A 21,240-nucleotide genomic window follows, 5' to 3' on the forward strand; every position below is an offset into this window, starting at 1 on the left:
TAGGAGGCTGAGGGGAGTGTGTCTGTCTCATTACTGCTGGGCTCTCTGCATCACAAATGGCACCCTATTCCATTTATAGTGTACTACTTTTGACCAAGGCCCGCAGGGCTCTGATCAGAAGTAGTGCACCACTATATATAGGGAATACTGTGCCATTTGGGACAGACTATAAGACATGAAGCACTACATCAAGGGGCCAGGCTGTTATTATCATTTGCCAGCACCATATTGGTTGTATGTTGATCAGCATCAGGTTTTCCTCTGTGTAATGTTGTCCACTGTTCACTCATTCTGTGTCCCTAACAGAACCTCAAGGTGAGGAGCACCAAGGACTTGAAGGATCAGTCAGCCAAGAACTCTCTGGAGAGTAAGTAGCCAACAGTATAACTGAACATTTAACATGTGTCTGAAATGGCACGCTATATAGTCCTATACTTCTGACTACTCTGGTCAAAAGTCGTGCACTATATAAGGAATAGGCTACCATTAGGGACACAAGCTAAATCACTGCCACAGAAAAATAGACTGGTTATTTGACTAGTGTCATGTCATAGTGCCCTGACCTAGTGGGGCTGTGTTGTAGCTCATGCTGCTGTCTCTCCTTTCTCTCCCAAAGCTCTCCTGTACAAACCAGTGGACAGAGTTACTCGTAGCACCCTGGTACTGCATGTGAGTATAAGGCAGCCCCAAAACACACAGCTTGCTTTTTGTTTATTCTCCTGCTCTTTTTGTATGTACTGGTAACTCCGTGAACCTCACACCTCGGGATGTTTAAAGACTGTCTCTGTAACACACGGTAACTGTGTGTCTGTGGGTGTGTTTAAAGACTGTCTCTGTAACACACGGTAACTGTGTGTCTGTGGGTGTGTTTAAAGACTGTCTCTGTAACACACGGTAACTGTGTGTCTGTGGGTGTGTTTAAAGACTGTCTCTGTAACACACGGTAACTGTGTGTCTGTGGGTGTGTTTAAAGACTGTCTCTGTAACACACGGTAACTGTGTGTCTGTGGGTGTGCCTGTAGGACCTGCTGAAGCACACGCCCTCCAGCCACCCAGACCATCCTCTGCTCCAGGACGCGCTCCGCATCTCCCAGAACTTCCTGTCCAGCATCAACGAGGAGACCACGCCCAGACGCCAGTCCATGACTGTCAAGAAGGGAGAGGTGAGGAGCAGTTCTGATCTGGGATAGTTTGGGATTTTTCGGTAATAAACAAATACGATTATATTGACAGTGGGGACCTGATCCTAGATCAGCACTCCAATTCTGAGATGCTTTATGAATACGGATCCAGAGCTCTGCTGTATTTTTGTGTTGTTGATGTTCTTAATCAATAGACTATAGCAGAGCTTTATCTGATTTGGCTTTGGGCCATTGGGTAGAATTGGGACCGTTATGCTGAGGGTATGGTATTACGTCATTGGTCAGTAACCCAACACTGGTAGATTGACCTTGCCCTGCCCTGACAACGACCCGGTAGTCGTTGTCAGGGCTGTATGAGATGATCTAATATGGTGTCAAACGCAACCTATGCCCAAATATGGTAATAATACAGAATCCCCTGCGCATGCCTATTAGGAACCCTACTGTTTGCTCTCTGTGCTGGATCTCCATCCCTCCAACCCCACATCTTCCCCCTAGAGACTGTGGTACATTAATGGATGTCAGTTTATTGACAGCTGGCGTGACATGTAATGCCCCATAACGAGCCCCGTCTCTCTGACTGGGAGAGTTCATATTAAATATTCATAATGAGGCTCCTCCCTCTGCACATGAGGGGGTCATTACAGCACCCCAACATCACCCTCTTACCCGCCCCCTACCCCCATATCCCCATGTGCAGCTCTGTCTTCCCAGACCACACTGATCATCAAATATTGATCATGGATACATGAAAGGAGTGCATGGAAATCAATGGCCTCATTATATTGTGCATTAGCTAGTGTGTGAGAATATTCCTGGAGTGCGTGTGCTTTACCCTACTATGTTACATATACACAAGTTAGTATACGTGCCAAATGGCACCCTGTTCCCTTTATATTGCACTACATTTGACCAGGGCCCATAGGGTAGTGCGCTATATAGGGAATAGGTTGCCATTTGGGACACATACACAGTCGACTTGTGATATCTCCAGTCTTACAGGAACTCCCGGTCATTATCGTTCCCCGGTGACACGATGCTACTTCAGCCTTTAGTCCACAATCATCGGCTACTCCGGAGAATGCTTAAGTGACAAGACTTCCAGTGCATCGGTCCCACAAATAGTGAAAACTGTTGAGGACTAAGTCAAAATAGCAGTGATCCTGTTGTTAGCTCTGCTTTCAGACCGACTCTTACGCTGTCTTGAGTGTCTGTGTTGAACAGAGGTTAACCAGAGATAGTAGTGTGGTTGTGGTCAGGGAGAAGGGTTGTGGTCAGGGAGAAGGGTTGTGGTCAGGGAGAAGGGTTGTGTTGACAGTGAGAAGGGTTGTGATGACAGGGAGAAGGGTTGTGATGACAGGGAGAAGGGTTGTGATGACAGGGAGAAGGGTTGTGATGACAGGGAGAAGGGTTGTGATGACAGGGAGAAGGGTTGTGGTCAGGGAGAAGGGTTGTAATGACAGGGAGAAGGGTTGTAATGACAGGGAGAAGGGTTGTGATGACAGGAATAAGGGTTGTGGTCAGGGAGAAGGGTTGTGGTCAGGGAGAAGGGTTGTAATGACAGGGAGAAGGGTTGTGATGACAGGAATAAGGGTTGTGGTCAGGGAGAAGGGTTGTGATGACAGGGAGAAGGGTTGTGGTCAGGGAGAAGGGTTGTGGTCAGGGAGAAGGGTTGTGATGACTGGGAGAAGGGTTGTGGTCAGGGAGAAGGGTTGTGTTGACAGGGAGAAGGGTTGTGATGACAGGGAGAAGGGTTGTGATGACAGGGAGAAGGGTTGTGATGACAGGGAGAAGGGTTGTGATGACAGGGAGAAGGGTTTTGATGACAGGGAGAAGGGTTGTGATGACAGGGAGAAGGGTTGTGATGACAGGGAGAAGGGTTGTGATGACAGGGAGAAGGGTTGTGATGACAGGGAATAAGGGTTGTGATCAGGGAGAAGGGTTGTGATGACAGGGAGAAGGGTTGTGATGACAGGGAGAAGGGTTGTGATGACAGGGAGTAAGGGTTGTGGTCAGGGAGAAGGGTTGTGTTGACAGGGAGAAGGGTTGTGATGACAGGAAGAAGGGTTGTGATGACAGGGAGAAGGGTTGTGATGACAGGGTGAAGGGTTGTGATGACAGGGAGTAAGGGTTGTGGTCAGGGAGAAGGGTTGTGATGACAGGGAGAAGGGTTGTGATGACAGGGAGAAGGGTTGTGGTCAGGGAGAAGGGTTGTGATGACAGGGAGAAGGGTTGTGATGACAGGGAGAAGGGTTGTGATGACAGGGAGAAGGGTTGTGATGACAGGGAGTAAGGGTTGTGATGACAGGGAGAAGGGTTGTGATGACAGGGAGAAGGGTTGTGATGACAGGGAGAAGGGTTGTGATGACAGGGAGAAGGGTTGTGATGACAGGGAGAAGGGTTGTGGTCAGGGAGAAGGGTTGTGATGACAGGGAGAAGGGTTGTGATGACAGGGAGAAGGGTTGTGATGACAGGGAGTAAGGGTTGTGGTCAGGGAGAAGGGTTGCAATGACAGGGAGAACGGTTGTGAGACGGAGAAGGGTTGTGGTCAGGGAGAAGGGTTTTGATGACAGGGAGAAGGGTTGTAATGACAGGGAGAAGGGATATGATGATAGGGAGAAGGGTTGTCGTCAGGGAGAAGGGTTGTGACGACAGGGAGAAGGGTTGTGACGACAGAGAGAAGGGTTGTGATGACAGGGAGAACGGTTTTGATGACAGGGAGAAGGGTTGTAATGACAGGGAGAAGGGTTGTGATGACAGGGAGAAGGGTTGTGATGACAGGGAGAAGGGTTGTGATGACAGGGAGAAGGGTTGTAATGACAGGGAGAAGGGTTTTGATGACAGGGAGAAGGGTTGTGATGACAGGGAGAAGGGTTGTGGTCAGGGAGAAGGGTTGTGGTCAGGGAGAAGGGTTGTGATGACAGGGAGAAGGGTTGTGAGGACAGGGAGAAGGGTTGTATGATGGAGAAGGGTTGTGTTGACAGGGAGAAGGGTTGTGATGACAGGGAGAAGGGTTGTGATGACAGGGAGAAGGGTTGTGATGACAGGGAGAAGGGTTGTGATGACAGGGAGAAGGGTTGTGACGACAGGGAGAAGGGTTGTGATGACAGGGAGAAGGGTTGTGATGACAGGGAGAAGGGTTGTGATGACAGGGAGAAGGGTTGTGATGATAGGGAGAAGGGTTGTGGTCAGGGAGAAGGGTTGTGACGACAGGGAGAAGGGTTGTAATGACAGGGAGAAGGGTTGTAATGACAGGGAGAAGGGTTGTGGTCAGGGAGAAGGGTTTTGATGACAGGGAGAAGGGTTGTAATGACAGGGAGAAGGGATATGATGATAGGGAGAAGGGTTGTGGTCAGGGAGAAGGGTTGTAATGACAGGGAGAAGGGTTGTGGTCAGGGAGAAGGGTTGTGATGACAGGGAGAAGGGTTGTGATGACAGGGAGAAGGGTTGTGATGACAGGGAGAAGGGTTGTGGTCAGGGAGAAGGGTTGTAATGACAGGGAGAAGGGTTGTAATGACAGGGAGAAGGGTTGTGATGACAGGAATAAGGGTTGTGGTCAGGGAGAAGGGTTGTGGTCAGGGAGAAGGGTTGTAATGACAGGGAGAAGGGTTGTGATGACAGGAATAAGGGTTGTGGTCAGGGAGAAGGGTTGTGATGACAGGGAGAAGGGTTGTGGTCAGGGAGAAGGGTTGTGGTCAGGGAGAAGGGTTGTGATGACTGGGAGAAGGGTTGTGGTCAGGGAGAAGGGTTGTGTTGACAGGGAGAAGGGTTGTGATGACAGGGAGAAGGGTTGTGATGACAGGGAGAAGGGTTGTGATGACAGGGAGAAGGGTTGTGATGACAGGGAGAAGGGTTTTGATGACAGGGAGAAGGGTTGTGATGACAGGGAGAAGGGTTGTGATGACAGGGAGAAGGGTTGTGATGACAGGGAGAAGGGTTGTGATGACAGGAAGGGTGATGACAGGGAATAAGGGTTGTGATCAGGGAGAAGGGTTGTGATGACAGGGAGAAGGGTTGTGATGACAGGGAGAAGGGTTGTGATGACAGGGAGTAAGGGTTGTGGTCAGGGAGAAGGGTTGTGTTGACAGGGAGAAGGGTTTTGATGACAGGAAGAAGGGTTGTGATGACAGGGAGAAGGGTTGTGATGACAGGGTGAAGGGTTGTGATGACAGGGAGTAAGGGTTGTGGTCAGGGAGAAGGGTTGTGATGACAGGGAGAAGGGTTGTGATGACAGGGAGAAGGGTTGTGGTCAGGGAGAAGGGTTGTGATGACAGGGAGAAGGGTTGTGATGACAGGGAGAAGGGTTGTGATGACAGGGAGTAAGGGTTGTGGTCAGGGAGAAGGGTTGTGATGACAGGGAGAAGGGTTGTGATGACAGGGAGAAGGGTTGTGATGACAGGGAGAAGGGTTGTGATGACAGGGAGAAGGGTTGTGGTCAGGGAGAAGGGTTGTGATGACAGGGAGAAGGGTTGTGATGACAGGGAGAAGGGTTGTGATGACAGGGAGTAAGGGTTGTGGTCAGGGAGAAGGGTTGCAATGACAGGGAGAACGGTTGTGAGACGGAGAAGGGTTGTGGTCAGGGAGAAGGGTTTTGATGACAGGGAGAAGGGTTGTAATGACAGGGAGAAGGGATATGATGATAGGGAGAAGGGTTGTCGTCAGGGAGAAGGGTTGTGACGACAGGGAGAAGGGTTGTGACGACAGAGAGAAGGGTTGTGATGACAGGGAGAACGGTTTTGATGACAGGGAGAAGGGTTGTAATGACAGGGAGAAGGGTTGTGATGACAGGGAGAAGGGTTGTGATGACAGGGAGAAGGGTTGTGATGACAGGGAGAAGGGTTGTAATGACAGGGAGAAGGGTTTTGATGACAGGGAGAAGGGTTGTGATGACAGGGAGAAGGGTTGTGGTCAGGGAGAAGGGTTGTGGTCAGGGAGAAGGGTTGTGATGACAGGGAGAAGGGTTGTGAGGACAGGGAGAAGGGTTGTATGATGGAGAAGGGTTGTGTTGACAGGGAGAAGGGTTGTGATGACAGGGAGAAGGGTTGTGATGACAGGGAGAAGGGTTGTGATGACAGGGAGAAGGGTTGTGATGACAGGGAGAAGGGTTGTGACGACAGGGAGAAGGGTTGTGATGACAGGGAGAAGGGTTGTGATGACAGGGAGAAGGGTTGTGATGACAGGGAGAAGGGTTGTGATGATAGGGAGAAGGGTTGTGGTCAGGGAGAAGGGTTGTGACGACAGGGAGAAGGGTTGTAATGACAGGGAGAAGGGTTGTAATGACAGGGAGAAGGGTTGTGGTCAGGGAGAAGGGTTTTGATGACAGGGAGAAGGGTTGTAATGACAGGGAGAAGGGATATGATGATAGGGAGAAGGGTTGTCGTCAGGGAGAAGGGTTGTGACGACAGGGAGAAGGGTTGTGACGACAGAGAGAAGGGTTGTGATGACAGGGAGAAGGGTTTTGATGACAGGGAGAAGGGTTGTAATGACAGGGAGAAGGGTTGTGATGACAGGGAGAAGGGTTGTGATGACAGGGAGAAGGGTTGTGATGACAGGGAGAAGGGTTGTGATGACAGGGAGAAGGGTTTTGATGACAGGGAGAAGGGTTGTGATGACAGGGAGAAGGGTTGTGGTCAGGGAGAAGGGTTGTGGTCAGGGAGAAGGGTTGTGATGACAGGGAGAAGGGTTGTGAGGACAGGGAGAAGGGTTGTATGATTGAGAAGGGTTGTGGTCAGGGAGAAGGGTGGTGATGACAGGGAGAAGGGTTGTGATGACAGGGAGAAGGGTTGTGTTGACAGAGAGAAGGGTTGTAATGACAGGGAGAAGGGTTGTGATGACAGGGAGAAGGGTTGTGATGACAGGGAGAAGGGTTGTAATGACAGGGAGAAGGGTTGTAATGACAGGGAGAAGGGTTGTGATGACGGAGAAGGGTTGTGGTCAGGGAGAAGGGTTGTGATGACAGGGAGAAGGGTTGTAATGACAGGGAGAAGGGTTGTGATTATAGGGAGAAGGGTTGTGATTATAGGGAGAAGGGTTGTGGTCAGGGAGAAGGGTTGTGATGACAGGGAGAAGGGTTGTGATGACAGGTAGAAGGGTTGTGATGACAGGGAGAAGGGTTTTGATGACAGGGAGAAGGGTTGTGGTCAGGGAGAAGGGTTGTGATGACAGGGAGAAGGGTTGTGATGACAGGGAGAAGGGTTGTGATGACAGGGAGAAGGGTTGTGATGACAGGGAGAAGGGTTGGGATGATGGAGAAGGGTTGTGGTCAGGGAGAAGGGTTGTGATGACAGGGAGAAGGGTTGTGATGACAGGGAGAAGGGTTGTGATGACAGGGAGAAGGGTTGTGATGACAGGGAGAAGGGTTGTGATGACAGGGGGAAGGGTTGTGATGACAGGGAGAAGGGTTGTGATGACAGGGAGAAGGGTTGTGATGACAGGGAGAAGGGTTGTGATGACAGGGAATAAGGGTTGTGGTCAGGGAGAAGGGTTGTTATGACAGGGAGAAGGGTTGTGGTCAGGGAGAAGGGTTGTGATGACAGGGAGAAGGGTTGTGATGACAGGTAGAAGGGTTGTGATGACAGGGAGAAGGGTTTTGATGACAGGGAGAAGGGTTGTGGTCAGGGAGAAGGGTTGTGATGACAGGGAGAAGGGTTGTGATGACAGGGAGAAGGGTTGTGATGACAGGGAGAAGGGTTGTGATGACAGGGAGAAGGGTTGGGATGATGGAGAAGGGTTGTGGTCAGGGAGAAGGGTTGTGATGACAGGGAGAAGGGTTGTGATGACAGGGAGAAGGGTTGTGATGACAGGGAGAAGGGTTGTGATGACAGGGAGAAGGGTTGTGATGACAGGGGGAAGGGTTGTGATGACAGGGAGAAGGGTTGTGATGACAGGGAGAAGGGTTGTGATGACAGGGAGAAGGGTTGTGATGACAGGGAATAAGGGTTGTGGTCAGGGAGAAGGGTTGTTATGACAGGGAGAAGGGTTGTGGTCAGGGAGAAGGGTTGTAAGGACAGGGAGAAGGGTTGTGATGACAGGGAGAAGGGTTGTGATGACAGGGAGAAGGGTTGTGATGACAGGGTATAAGGGTTGTGGTCAGGGAGAAGGGTTGTGTTGACAGGGAGAAGGGTTGTGGTCAGGGAGAAGGGTTGTGATGACAGGGAGAAGGGTTGTGATGACAGGGAGAAGGGTTGTGATGACAGGGAGAAGGGTTGTGATGACGGAGAAGGGTTGTAATGACAGGGAGAAGGGTTGTGGTCAGGGAGAAGGGTTTTGATGACAGGGAGAAGGGTTGTAATGACAGGGAGAAGGGATATGATGATAGGGAGAAGGGTTGTCGTCAGGGAGAAGGGTTGTGACGACAGGGAGAAGGGTTGTGATGACAGGGAGAAGGGTTGTGATGACAGGGTATAAGGGTTGTGGTCAGGGAGAAGGGTTGTGTTGACAGGGAGAAGGGTTGTGGTCAGGGAGAAGGGTTGTGATGACAGGGAGAAGGGTTGTGATGACAGGGAGAAGGGTTGTGATGACAGGGAGAAGGGTTGTGATGACGGAGAAGGGTTGTAATGACAGGGAGAAGGGTTGTGAGACGGAGAAGGGTTGTGGTCAGGGAGAAGGGTTGTGATGACAGGTAGAAGGGTTGTGATGACAGGGAGAAGGGTTGTGTTGACAGAGAGAAGGGTTGTAATGACAGGGAGAAGGGTTGTAATGACAGGGAGAAGGGTTGTGGTCAGGGAGAAGGGTTGTGATGACAGGGAGAAGGGTTGTGATGACAGGGAGAAGGGTTGTGATGACAGGGAGAAGGGTTGTGATGACGGAGAAGGGTTTTAATGACAGGGAGAAGGGTTGTGAGACGGAGAAGGGTTGTGATGACAGGGAGAAGGGTTGTGATGACAGAGAGAAGGGTTGTGATGACAGGGAGAAGGGTTGTGTTGACAGAGAGAAGGGTTGTAATGACAGGGAGAAGGGTTGTAATGACAGGGAGAAGGGTTGTGATGACGGAGAAGGGTTGTGGTCAGGGAGAAGGGTTGTGATGACAGGGAGAAGGGTTGTAATGACAGGGAGAAGGGTTGTGATTATAGGGAGAAGGGTTGTGATTATAGGGAGAAGGGTTGTGGTCAGGGAGAAGGGTTGTGGTCAGGGAGAAGGGTTGTGATGACAGGGAGAAGGGTTGTGATGACAGGTAGAAGGGTTGTGATGACAGGGAGAAGGGTTGTGATGACAGGGAGAAGGGTTGTGGTCAGGGAGAAGGGTTGTGATGACAGGGAGAAGCGTTGTGATGACAGGGAGAAGGGTTGTGATGACAGGGAGAAGGGTTGTGATGACAGGGAGAAGGGTTGGGATGATGGAGAAGGGTTGTGGTCAGGGAGAAGGGTTGTGATGACAGGGAGAAGGGTTGTGATGACAGGGAGAAGGGTTTTGATGACAGGGAGAAGGGTTGTGATGACAGGGAGAAGGGTTGTGTAGACAGGGGGAAGGGTTGTGATGACAGGGAGAAGGGTTGTGATGACAGGGAGAAGGGTTGTGATGACAGGGAGAAGGGTTGTGATGACAGGGAGAAAGGTTGTGATGACTGGGAGAAGGGTTGTCGTCAGGGAGAAGGGTTGTGATGACAGGGAGAAGGGTTGTGATGACAGGGAGAAGGGTTTTGATGACAGGGAGAAGGGTTGTGATGACAGGGAGAAGGGTTGTGATGACAGGGAGAAGGGTTGTGGTCATGGAGAAGGGTTGTGATGACAGGGAGAAGGGTTGTGATGACTGGGAGAAGGGTTGTGGTCAGGGAGAAGGGTTGTGATGACAGGGAGAAGGGTTGTGATGACAGGGAGAAGGGTTGTGGTCAGGGAGAAGGGTTGTGATGACAGGGAGAAGGGTTGTGATGACAGGGTTATATGATACTGATCTGGAGCAGGGATAGACAGGAGCTGGGGTTTGGGTAGAGGTATCAGAATCAGAATCAGAATCACGTTTGTTGTCCTACGAGAGGAATAGTTTAGCACAATTCACACATGAATACATTAAACAAATAGAATACGCAGCAAGAAACTAACAAGCCAGACATTAACAGTACCACAACTTGCCCATAGAGGGAAGCTTCATACAGTTGTTTAACATAGTGACAGCCCCAGGGATGAAACTCCTCCTGAAGCGCACAGCGCCACATTTCATTGTCCGTTATCGCCGACCTGATGGGAGGACATCAAAGCGGTGGTGAAGAGGGTGGTCTGGGCTGGCTTTGCACTAGATTGCGCTTTCATTAAGAAGGGAGAGTTTTAGAGCTGTTTTCAATCAGATCCTTTTTAACCAACATCCTCATTGTGGTTGTTTTGGCGGTGTCAGAGGTGGAACTGTGTTAGAGCTGTCAAATCCACAAGCGGCTCCTGCCGTTATACTTAAAGCGGACATTCCCATTGGCTGCACAGAGTCGCATTAAGAGAAATCTCATATGTAGCCTACACTTTGTTCTTCTAACGCGAGCGGGACAGGTGTGGCTATGTGACAATGATCAGGAGTATCTGCTCACTGATTGGACAGCTCCAACGCAGTTGCACCTCAGACACCACCAAAACATCAGCTGTACGGGTGTCGGCTATCGCCGGTTAACGCTTGATCTGATTGGATCTAGGCCTTGGAGTGGGGAGACTAATGAGTTTTGATGCCGTGTTTGGGATTGTTAACAGTTTGTTCCGGTGTGAAACTGTCAGCATGTTATGATAACAGATGCTGCCCTAGATGAGTAGTGGTTTGATGATGCTCCGGTATAGTATAGAATGAGGGGACCATTTCAACAGCATACATATGAGACTGTCAGCATGTGTTTAGTGGAGGTGTGCAGGAGGAGCGCAGCACAAGTGGCCCCCAGGGGCCTTGGCCAGCCAGATTGGGGTTGTAGAGGGTCGAGGGCTGAACAGAAGATACCTAATTAAAATGCTAATTAGCCTGGCTGCATCTGAAGACTCTCCCTCCATCTCTCAATTCAATTCAATTAGCTTTATTGGCATGACGTAACAATGTACATATTGCCAAAGCTTATTTTGGATATTTACAATATGAAAATATTAAGAATCAAAATTGTCAACGGGACAACAGTAACAACAATAACCAAGGGTCAAAATAACCATACATTCAACAATAACAATAAGCATACAGTAGAGTACATGTGCAGGTTTATTGGTCTGTCAGACACTGTCCCTCATCTTATGGCAGGCAGCAATGTAGTGCGCTGCCAACCCACAGCTCTCTGCGTCCTCCCCCAACAGGACGGGTAGCCTATCCTCATCACAGAGGTTTTTGAAACCTTGAATAAGCGTTTCAAATTTGGATAAATGACACTCTAATTGTTTTTTGTTTTTGACATTTTGTCATATTGTTTCTCTCTTTCTGTCTCTCTCTCTTTCTATCTCTCTCTCTCCCTCCTCTTTCTCCCTCTTCTTTGTCTCTCTCTCTCCTCTCTCTCTCTCCTTTGTATCTCTCCCTTCCCTTCTCTCTCTCTCTCTCTCTCTCTCTCTCTCTCTCTCTCTCTCTCTCTCTCTCTCTCTCTCTCTCTCTATCTATCTATCTATCTATCTATCTATCTATCTATCTATCTATCTATCTATCTATCTATCTATCTATCTATCTATCTATCTATCTATCTATCTATCTATCTATCTATCTATCTATCTATCTATCTATCTATCTATCTATATATATATATATTAGAGAGAGATAGAGAGAATGGTCCCCTCATTCTCTCTCTGCCATTCTCTGTCTTTCTCTCTCTCTCTCTGTCTCTGTCCCTCCTCTCTGTGCCATTCTCTCTCTCTCTCTCTCTCTCTCTCTGTCTCTGTCCCTCCTCTCTGTGCCATTCTCTGTCTCTCTCTCTCTCTTTCTGTCTCTGTCCCTCCTCTCTGTGCCATTCTCTGTCTCTCTCTCTCTCTTTCTGTCTCTGTCCCTCCTCTCTGTGCCATTCTCTGTCTCTCTCTGTCTCTGTCCCTCCTCTCTGTGCCATTCTCTGTCTCTCTCTCTCTCTGTCCCTCCTCTCTGTGCCATTCTCTCTCTCTCTCTCTCTCTCTCTCTCTCTCTTTCTGTCTCTGTCCCTCCTCTCTGTGCCATTCTCTGTCTCTCTCTCTCTCTTTCTGTCTCTGTCCCTCCTCTCTGTGCCATTCTCTGTCTCTCTCTGTCTCTGTCCCTCCTCTCTGTGCCATTCTCTCTCTCTCTCTCTCTCTCTCTCTCTCTGTCTCTGTCTCTCCTCTCTGTGCCATTCTCTGTCTCTCTCTCTCTCTTTCTGTCTCTGTCCCTCCTCTCTGTGCCATTCTCTGTCTCTCTCTCTGTCTCTGTCCCTCCTCTCTGTGCCATTCTCTGTCTCTCTCTTTCTGTCTCTGTCCCTCCTCTCTGTGCCATTCTCTGTCTCTCTCTCTCTCTTTCTGTCTCTGTCCCTCCTCTCTGTGCCATTCTCTGTCTCTCTCTCTCTCTTTCTGTCTCTGTCCCTCCTCTCTGTGCCATTCTCTGTCTCTCTCTGTCTCTCTCTGTCTCTGTCCCTCCTCTCTGTGCCATTCTCTGTCTCTCTCTCTCTCTTTCTGTCTCTGTGCCTCCGGGAGTGATGTGCTTCTGATGTGTGTTTGGGCATGCAGGAGAGGCATGCAGGAGAGGTATGCAGGAGAGGTATGCAGGAGAGGCATGCAGGAGAGGCACACACACAGTGTGTGGATGGTTCTGAGAGCATACTCTAAATATATATATTTTGAACATCTATGCACAGACACATGCACACAAACACACACGTACAGCACTCAGAGAGACTACCACGAACTGGTCAATATTTCATAGGCGTTCTTCGCTGTCGGCGTTCTTCGCTGTCTGCGTTCTTCGCTGTCGGAGTTCTTCGCTGTCGGCGTTCTTCGCTGTCGGCGTTCTTCGCTGTCGGCGTTCTTCGCTGTCAGCGTGCGTCACAGACCAGGTCTCTCTTTTCTCGATAGTGCTGCTGCCGTTTTAGTCAGCGATTATGAGAGATGGCCGAAGTCATATTTCTTCTGGAGGCCTTAGTAAAGCGTATTTGACGAGGAGGACCTTGTCTTTCAGGAGGAGAGAAAGATTAGGAGTCCCTCAGGGAGAATGTCAGTAGTCTGGCTGCATCTAGAACGGTGCATTGTAACATGATTGGGTCATATAAAGTGTGTACTGTATGTAGTGTTGTTATCTGCAGCCTGGAGGATCATTTGATTGTGTTTGACAAGGTAAACAAACAGATGTGTGTCCCTAATGTTTGGGCTCCCTATCCCCTTCACTTTCTAGGAGGGCCAGTATACACTTACAATACACAAGAGGACATCATGTAATCCCTAAATCTCTCTGTTATCCCCCTGACTGGCTTATCTCTAGCAATCACCCCATGATCTCCTGGTGAGCTATTATCTTATTGGATCCCTCCCTTACAAGCCACGACCAGCAGGATCGAAGACGTGATTTGATTGAACGAAATGCTGTTCCCTGTGATGTACAATACATACACGCTACTTTAATAATAGAGTAGTCAGAGAGCACCACAGAAACACAGGGTTGTAGTTGGAAGGGAATTTGTCAATGCAAATTGAGCAGCTGATGAAACCTCGTCCCAAACCGAAAAGAGGATCAACATGTACGATGGTCATCAGTTAAAAGAGGCACACCCCTCCACTGTGTCCGACAGATTGTGGGGTCACACTTTACATCAAAGCCACAGTATGTAGCCATTTTGGCCCCCAACTACGTTCACTTTTTAAATAAATGATACCATTTGAGAGCCTAAAATGTTATTTTTAATAAGCCAATGAGGAAGTGATCTATCACGGCTGTGTTCATTATCTATCTAATGAATAATTAGAGCAGCCATTGGGAATGAGTAAATTAGAAGTGTCTCATCTTCTTAGCAGGGATATCAGACTCTAAATGTCAATCAGGCTGAGGACAGGCACAGAGCAAGGTGTCCTAGCATGTCTCTGTGGTGCCTGTGTTTTTTGGGTTATTTATTAGGATCCCTATTATCTGTAGCTCATGCAGCATCTACTCTTTCTGGGGTCCTGTGTGACGTGCTGCTGTCTGGATCAGAGACTCTGAGCCATTGTTCGACATTCCCTTTAAGATGGTCCATACACACTGACTGGTACAGCAACAACCCTGCACTTTGCCGGGGGAGACCCTGTTAGGTGTATGTGAGCGTGGATGACTCACACACACAGAAACATGGGGGGGGGGGACGACTATGTGCTTTGTTCAGATATGCCCTTCTTATGTTGGCCATAGATATGCTTTAGTTAGTTATTCTTTACTTCAAAGATCCTCCCGACGTGCTGTAGACTTGCTGGACCTGTTCAGAAATGTACCTCCTGTACGCCTTCATGAGGTTAGACAAGGCATATGGAACAGTGTTGTAACATTGGCCCTCTCCTGATGCAAGCCGTTTTTATTTTATACACAGAGCTGTAAATGTACAGCTGTGTGTGGAAAACATCACTGCCCCCTTCTGGATCATGGTGGCATAAGAGCCCCCCCCCCTCACACACACACACACACACACACACACACACACACACACACACACACACACACACACACACACACACACACACACACACACACACCACAGTGTCTTAACCAATAGAAAATATGGAAGTGTAAGGTATTGTTTGATCAGCTGATGTATAGATTGATCTGATGGCTGATTGTGTGGTCTCGTAGAACCGCCAGCTGCTGAAGGACAGGTTCATGGTGGAGCTGGTGGAGGGAGCCAGGAAGCTCCGCCATGTTTTCCTCTTCACCGACCTGCTGCTCTGCGCCAAGCTCAAGAAACAGATCGGAGGGTAAAATAGTCTTCCCATCGTTCTGTCTATGTTCAACTCTTCTTTTCTTCTAACATATTCCAGGACATGTCTGTCTTCAAGATGCTAGGATTTCTAATCATATCACTTCCTCTCTCTCTCTCTCTCTCTCTCTCTCTCTCTCTCTCTTTCTGTCTCTCTCTCTCTATCTTTCTCTCACTCATCTTTATCTCCATCCCTCCCTCTCTGCAGGAAGAGTCAGCAGTATGATTCCAAGTGGTACATCCCTCTGTCAGACCTGACCTTCCAGAACGCCGATGAGTCAGAGCCTCTGCCCATCCCCCAGGTGCCTGATGAGGAGCTGGACGCCATGAAGGTCAAGATCTCCCACATCAAGAGTGAGATCCAGAGAGAGAAGGTATGTCACAGACAGTGTACACACACACATACACAGACACACACACACACACACGCGCATGCATACGCACACACACATACCATAGTATGTAAATGTAGTTAACAGATCTTTTGACACATTTATTTTCTTCTGTCTAGCGAGCCAACAAAGGGTCGAAGGTGACTGACAGGTTGAGGAAGAAGCTGTCAGAGCAGGAGTCTCTTTTGCTGCTCACCTCCCCCAGTATGGCCCTCCGAGTACACAACAGGAACGGCAAGGTGAACCCCTGTCTTCCTCTTCATCACCCTCATCATCATCAACAACAAGCTATCATCACCATCACTCTCTACATCATTACAATCACCCTCATCATCATCAACAACAAGCTATCATCACCATCACTATCACCTCTACATCATTACAATCACCCTCATCATCATCAACAACAAGCTATCATCACCATCACTATCACCCTCTACATCATTACAATCACCCTCATCATCATCAACAACAAGCTATCATCACCATCACTATCACCTCTACATCATTACAATCACCCTCATCATCATCAACAACAAGCTATCATCACCATCACTATCACCCTCTACATCATTACAATCACCCTCATCATCATCAACAACAAGCTATCATCACCATCACTATCACCTCTACATCATTACAATCACCCTCATCATCTTTGGTAGACTGTATATGACTGTATTGTATTTACGTGTGTACTGTGTTTCAGGGTTACATGTTTCTGATGTCATCAGATTACGAGCGTGCTGAGTGGAAGGAGACGATCCGGGAACAACAGAAGAAATGTAGGTGGCCCTCAGTATTCTACTGTGACTAAACCTCTTCAGTATCACTCTGTAAGCAATGAGTGTTTGAGTAAGGAGCAGCCATTGGCTCAGGTTAGATGATAGAAGATGCCCAATATTCTGACCTGTAGTCCATTGTGTAAATTGAACCACCAATTGAAAGCACTAATATTTGCTCACATGCAGCATTAACATACACACTGTACTGTGACATACTGTGTGGGTGACTCTGACCCCTGAACCCTGACCCTGTGGTTGTATGGTCCCTCTCCCAGGCTTCAAGAGCTTCTCCCTGACCTCCATGGAGCTACAGATGTTGACCAACTCCTGTGTGAAGCTGCAGACTGTCCACCACATCCCACTCACCATCAACAAAGAAGGCCAAGGTACCAGATGGTCCTCAATGTTCTGCTCTGACTCCTGGCCCAGAGTTTTTCTGTCAGATGTATCAACGATGTGCTCTGTGGAGAAAGACTGTATCCAAAGAAAAATAGGAACAAAATAGAAGTTATGGTTGTCAGAATAGTTTGCAGTTTGTACTTGTTTGTAGTTCTTGGTCTATTTTTTTTATCTTAGTTTGTATTTATATGTATTACTCTTCCTATACCGTGTAAAATATTACATGACATTACATTTCATAACACCTGTCACAACACATTTAGTGTGTTTGCTCAGGCCACTACTCTACTATCACATATCTACAATACAATATCCATGTGTACGTGTGTGTAGAGTGTGTGTCTTATCATGTGTACATGTGTCTGTGCCTGTGTCTTCACAGTCCCCGCTGTTCCATAAGGTGTATAGATTTTTTGATTTTTTTTTACCCCTTTTTCCCACCAATTTCATGGTATCCAATTGGTAGTTACAGTCTTGTCTCATCGCTGCAACTCCTGTACGGACTCGGGAGAGGCGAAGGTAGAGAGCCGTGCATCCTCCGAAATACAACCCAGCCAAGCCACAGTGCTTCTTGACCCAATGCCCGCTTAACCCGGAAGCCATCCGCACCAATGTGTCAGAGGAAACACAGTACACCTGGCGACCATGTCAGCGTCCATTGTGCCTGGCCCACCACAGGAGTCGCTAGAGCGCAATGGGACAAACCCTCCCCTAACCCAGACGACGCTGGGCCAATGGTGCGCCACCCCGTGGGTCTCCCGGTCGCGGCCAGCTGCGACAGAGCTTGGACCAAAACCAGGATCTCTAGTGGCACAGCTAGCACTGCGTTGCAGTTCCTTAAACCACTGCGCCACTCGGGAGGCCGAAGGTCTATTTATATCTGTTTTTTAAATCTGATTCTACTGCTTAGATGAGTTATCTGATGTGGAATAGAGTTCCATGTAACCATGGCTCTATGTAGCACTGAGCGCCTCCCATAGTCTGTTCTGGACTTGGGGACTGTGAAGAGACCTCTGGTGGCATGTCTTCTGGGGTATTTATGGGTGTCCGAGTTGTGTGCTGATAGTCAATCTCTCCTCCACTTTGAGCCATGAGAGATTTACATGCATATTATTAATGTTAGTTCTCCATGTACATTTAAGGGCCAGTCGTGCTGCCCTGTTCTGAGCCAATTCTAATTATCCTAAGTCCCTCTTTGTAGCACCTGACCACATGACTGAACAGCAGTCCAGGTGCGACAAAACTAGGGCCTGTAGGACCTACCTTGTTGATAGTGCTGTTAAGAAGGTAGAGCAGGGCTTTATTATGGACAGACTTCTCTCCCTTTTTGCTACTGTTGTATCAATATGTTTTGACCATGACAGTTTATAATCCAGGGTTACTCCAAGCAATTTAGTCACCTCAACTTGCTCTATTTCCATATTATTTATTACAAGATTTAGTTGAGGTTTATGGTTTAGTGAATAATTTGTCCAAAATACAATGCTTTTAGTTTTAGAAATATTTAGGACTAACCTATTCCTTGCCACCCACTCTGAAACTAACTGCAGCTTTTTGTTAAGGGTTGCAGTGATTTTACTCGCTGTAGTAGCTGATGTGTATAGTGTTGAGTCATCCACATACATAGACACACAGGCTTTACTCAAGGCCAGTATCAGGTCATTAGTAAAGATTGAAAAAGAAGTAAGAGGACAGCTGCCCTGGGAAATACTTGATTCTACCTGGATTATGTTTTAGAGGCTTCCATTAAAGACCCCCCTCTGTGTTCTGTTAGACAGGTAACTCTTTATCCACAATACAGCAGGGGGTGTAAAGCCATAACACGTACATTTTTCCATCAGCAGACTATGATCGATAATGTCAAAATCCGCACTGATGTCTAACAAAACAGCTCCCACAATCTTTCTATCATCAATTTCTCTCAGCCAATCATCAGTCATTTGTGTTAGTGCCGTGCTTGTTGAATGACCTTTCCTATAAGCGTGCTGAAAGACTTTTGTCAATTTGTTGACAGTAAAATAGCATTGTATCTGGTTAAACACCATTTTTTCCAAAAGTTGACTAAGGGTTGGTAACCAGCTGATTGGTCGGCTATTTGAGCCAGTAAAGAGGGCGTTGCTATTCTTGGGTAGCGGAATGACTTTAGCTTCCCTCCAGGCCTGAGGGAACACACTTTTAGATTGAAAATATGGCAAATTGGAGTGGCAATATTGTCCCCTATTATCCTCAGTAATTTTCCAACCAAGTTGTCAGACCTCGGTGGCTTGTCATTATTGATTGACAACAATCATTTTTTCACTTCTTCCACACTCACTTTACGGAATTCAAAATGACAATGCTTGTCTTTCATAATTTGGTCAGATATACTTGGATGTGTAGTGTCAGCGTTTGTTGCTGGCATGTTATGCCTAAGTTTGCTAATCTTGCCAATGAAAAAAACATGAAAGTAGTTGGCAATATCTGTGGGTTTTGTGATGAATGAGCCATCTGATTTAATGATAGAGCTGAGTTTGCCTTTGGCCCAAAATGTAATTGAAGGTGCTCCAAAGCTTTTTGCTATCATTCTTTATGTCATTTATCTTTGTTACATGGTGTAGTTTAGTTTCTAGAGTAAAGAGAATAGAGTTATTTGGGGCTCTTTATAGTTTCATTCAGCATTCCAATGTTAACATGGATCTACAGGTAATTGCCACTGCCAAAATAAAGGAAACACCAACATAAAGTGTCTTAATAGGGTGTTGAGACACCAGAACAGCTTCAATGTGACTTGGCATAGATTCTACAAGTGTCTGGAACTTTATTGGAGGGATGAAACACCATTCGTCCATGAGAAATTCCATAATTTGGTGTTTTCTTGATGGTGGTGAAAAACGCGGTTTCAGGCGCCGCTCCAGAATCTTCCATATGTGTTCAGATCTGGTGACTGAGACACACACACACCATTTAAACCCCCTATACTCCTTTGAGACCCCCCTTTCAAAGTCACTGACATCTCTTCTAGCCATGGATGTCAAAATAATGAGCAACTGGGCATTTTATACATGACCCTGAGCATGATGCCATGTTAATTGCTTAATTAACTCAGGAACCACACCTGTGTGAAAGCACCTGCTTTCAGTATACTTTGTATCCCTCATTTACTCAAGTGTTTCCTTTATTTTGGCAGTTTACCTGTATCTTCCATTCCTCTCCAAGCCTTCATCTCTCTTCCTTGTGTTTTTCCAGAGGATGAATCCCCTGGCCTCCATGGATTCCTGAATGTAATCGTCCACTCGGCCTCGGGCCTCAAACAGAGCTTGAGTGAGTGACCCTCCACCGAGAAGTGCCTCTATACTGTACATACTTTACAGGAGTAATAACACAGGCATTAGTCTGCGCCCCAAATGGCACGCTATTCCCTTTATAGTGCACTACTCTGGTCAAAAGTAGTACACTATATAGGGAATAGGGTGTAATTTAGGACACACTGATACTCTAAGCTTACAGGGGCCACAGCTGTTCTGTAAAACAGAACTGTTCTGGTGAATGTCATATAATTTGATAGAGGTTACTTCAACATATATTTCATGTGATTTTGTAATAACATTGTTATAAAATTGTTCTCATCAACAGTAGTATGCTTTACGTTTATGACAGTTCATTTAAAGAGGGTATCATATTGAGATCACATAGAGAAGTTTTCCTGACCAAAATGGCAGATTGTTTTGTTGCTAGGATGCCAATGTCCATTCTACTCTTCTGTTTAATTTTGTGTTGTATCGTCATAGAGACCACTACTAGTCGTAGTCTTTTGGGTGAATCTACAGTTGAAGTCGGAAGTTTACACACACTTAGGTTGGAGTCATTAAAACTAGTTTTTCAACAAATCCACAAATTTCTTGTTAACAAACTATAGTTTTGACAAGTCGGTTAGAACATCTACTTTGTGCATGACACAAGTCATTTTGTGCATGACACAAGTCAATTGGAGGTGTACCTTCAAACTCAGTGCCTCTTTGCTTGACATCATGGGAAAATCTAAAGAAATCAGCCAAGGCCTCAGAAAATAAATTGTAGACCACAAGTCTGGTTCATCCTTGGGAGCAATTTCCAAATGCCTGAAGGTACCACGTTCATCTGTACAAACAATAGTACGAAAGTATAAACACCATGGGACCATGCAGCCGTCATACCGCTCAGGAAGGAGACGCGTTCTGTCTCCTAGAGATGAACGTACTTTGGTGCGAAAGTGCAAATCAATCCCAGAACAACAGCAAAGGACCTTGTGAAGATGCTGGAGGAAACAGGCACAAAAGTATCTATATCCACAGTAAAACAAGTCCTATATCAACATAGCCTGAAAGGCCGCTCAGCAAGGAAGAAGCCACTGCTCCAAAACCGCCATAAAAAAAGCCAGACTATGGTTTACAACTGCACATGGGGACAAAGATTGTACTTTTTGGAGAAATGTCCTCTGGTCCGATGAAACAAAAATAGAACTGTTTGGCCATAATGACCATCGTTATGTTTGGAGGAAAAAGGGGGAGGCTTGCAAGCCGAAGAACACCATCCCAACCGTGAAGCACGGGGGTGGCAGCATCATGATGTGGGGGTGCATTGCTGCAGGAGGGACTGGTGCACTTCACAAAATAGATGGCATCATGAGGATGGAAAATGATGTGGATATATTGAAGCAACATCTGAAGACATCAGTCAGGAAGTTAAAGCTTGGTCGC

The 21,240-nt window shown here is 47.3% G+C and overlaps 1 protein-coding gene across 1 annotated transcript in view; it reads left to right on the forward strand.

Moving 5' to 3' along the window:
• LOC115159648 (breakpoint cluster region protein-like) overlaps positions 1-21,240 on the forward strand; it is a 136,818-nt gene that overhangs the window by 96,670 nt on the left and 18,908 nt on the right. The window contains exons 6-14 of the mRNA XM_029709583.1: positions 307-367; positions 617-669; positions 1,023-1,163; positions 14,826-14,947; positions 15,158-15,323; positions 15,461-15,580; positions 16,051-16,126; positions 16,402-16,512; positions 19,751-19,825. Coding sequence (XP_029565443.1) covers positions 307-367; positions 617-669; positions 1,023-1,163; positions 14,826-14,947; positions 15,158-15,323; positions 15,461-15,580; positions 16,051-16,126; positions 16,402-16,512; positions 19,751-19,825 — 925 coding nt within the window. The remainder of the gene's footprint in view (positions 1-306; positions 368-616; positions 670-1,022; positions 1,164-14,825; positions 14,948-15,157; positions 15,324-15,460; positions 15,581-16,050; positions 16,127-16,401; positions 16,513-19,750; positions 19,826-21,240) is intronic.

Source organism: Salmo trutta, chromosome 23 (genome assembly GCF_901001165.1).
Source record: "Salmo trutta chromosome 23, fSalTru1.1, whole genome shotgun sequence".
Classification (NCBI taxonomy): Eukaryota; Metazoa; Chordata; class Actinopteri; order Salmoniformes; family Salmonidae; genus Salmo; species Salmo trutta.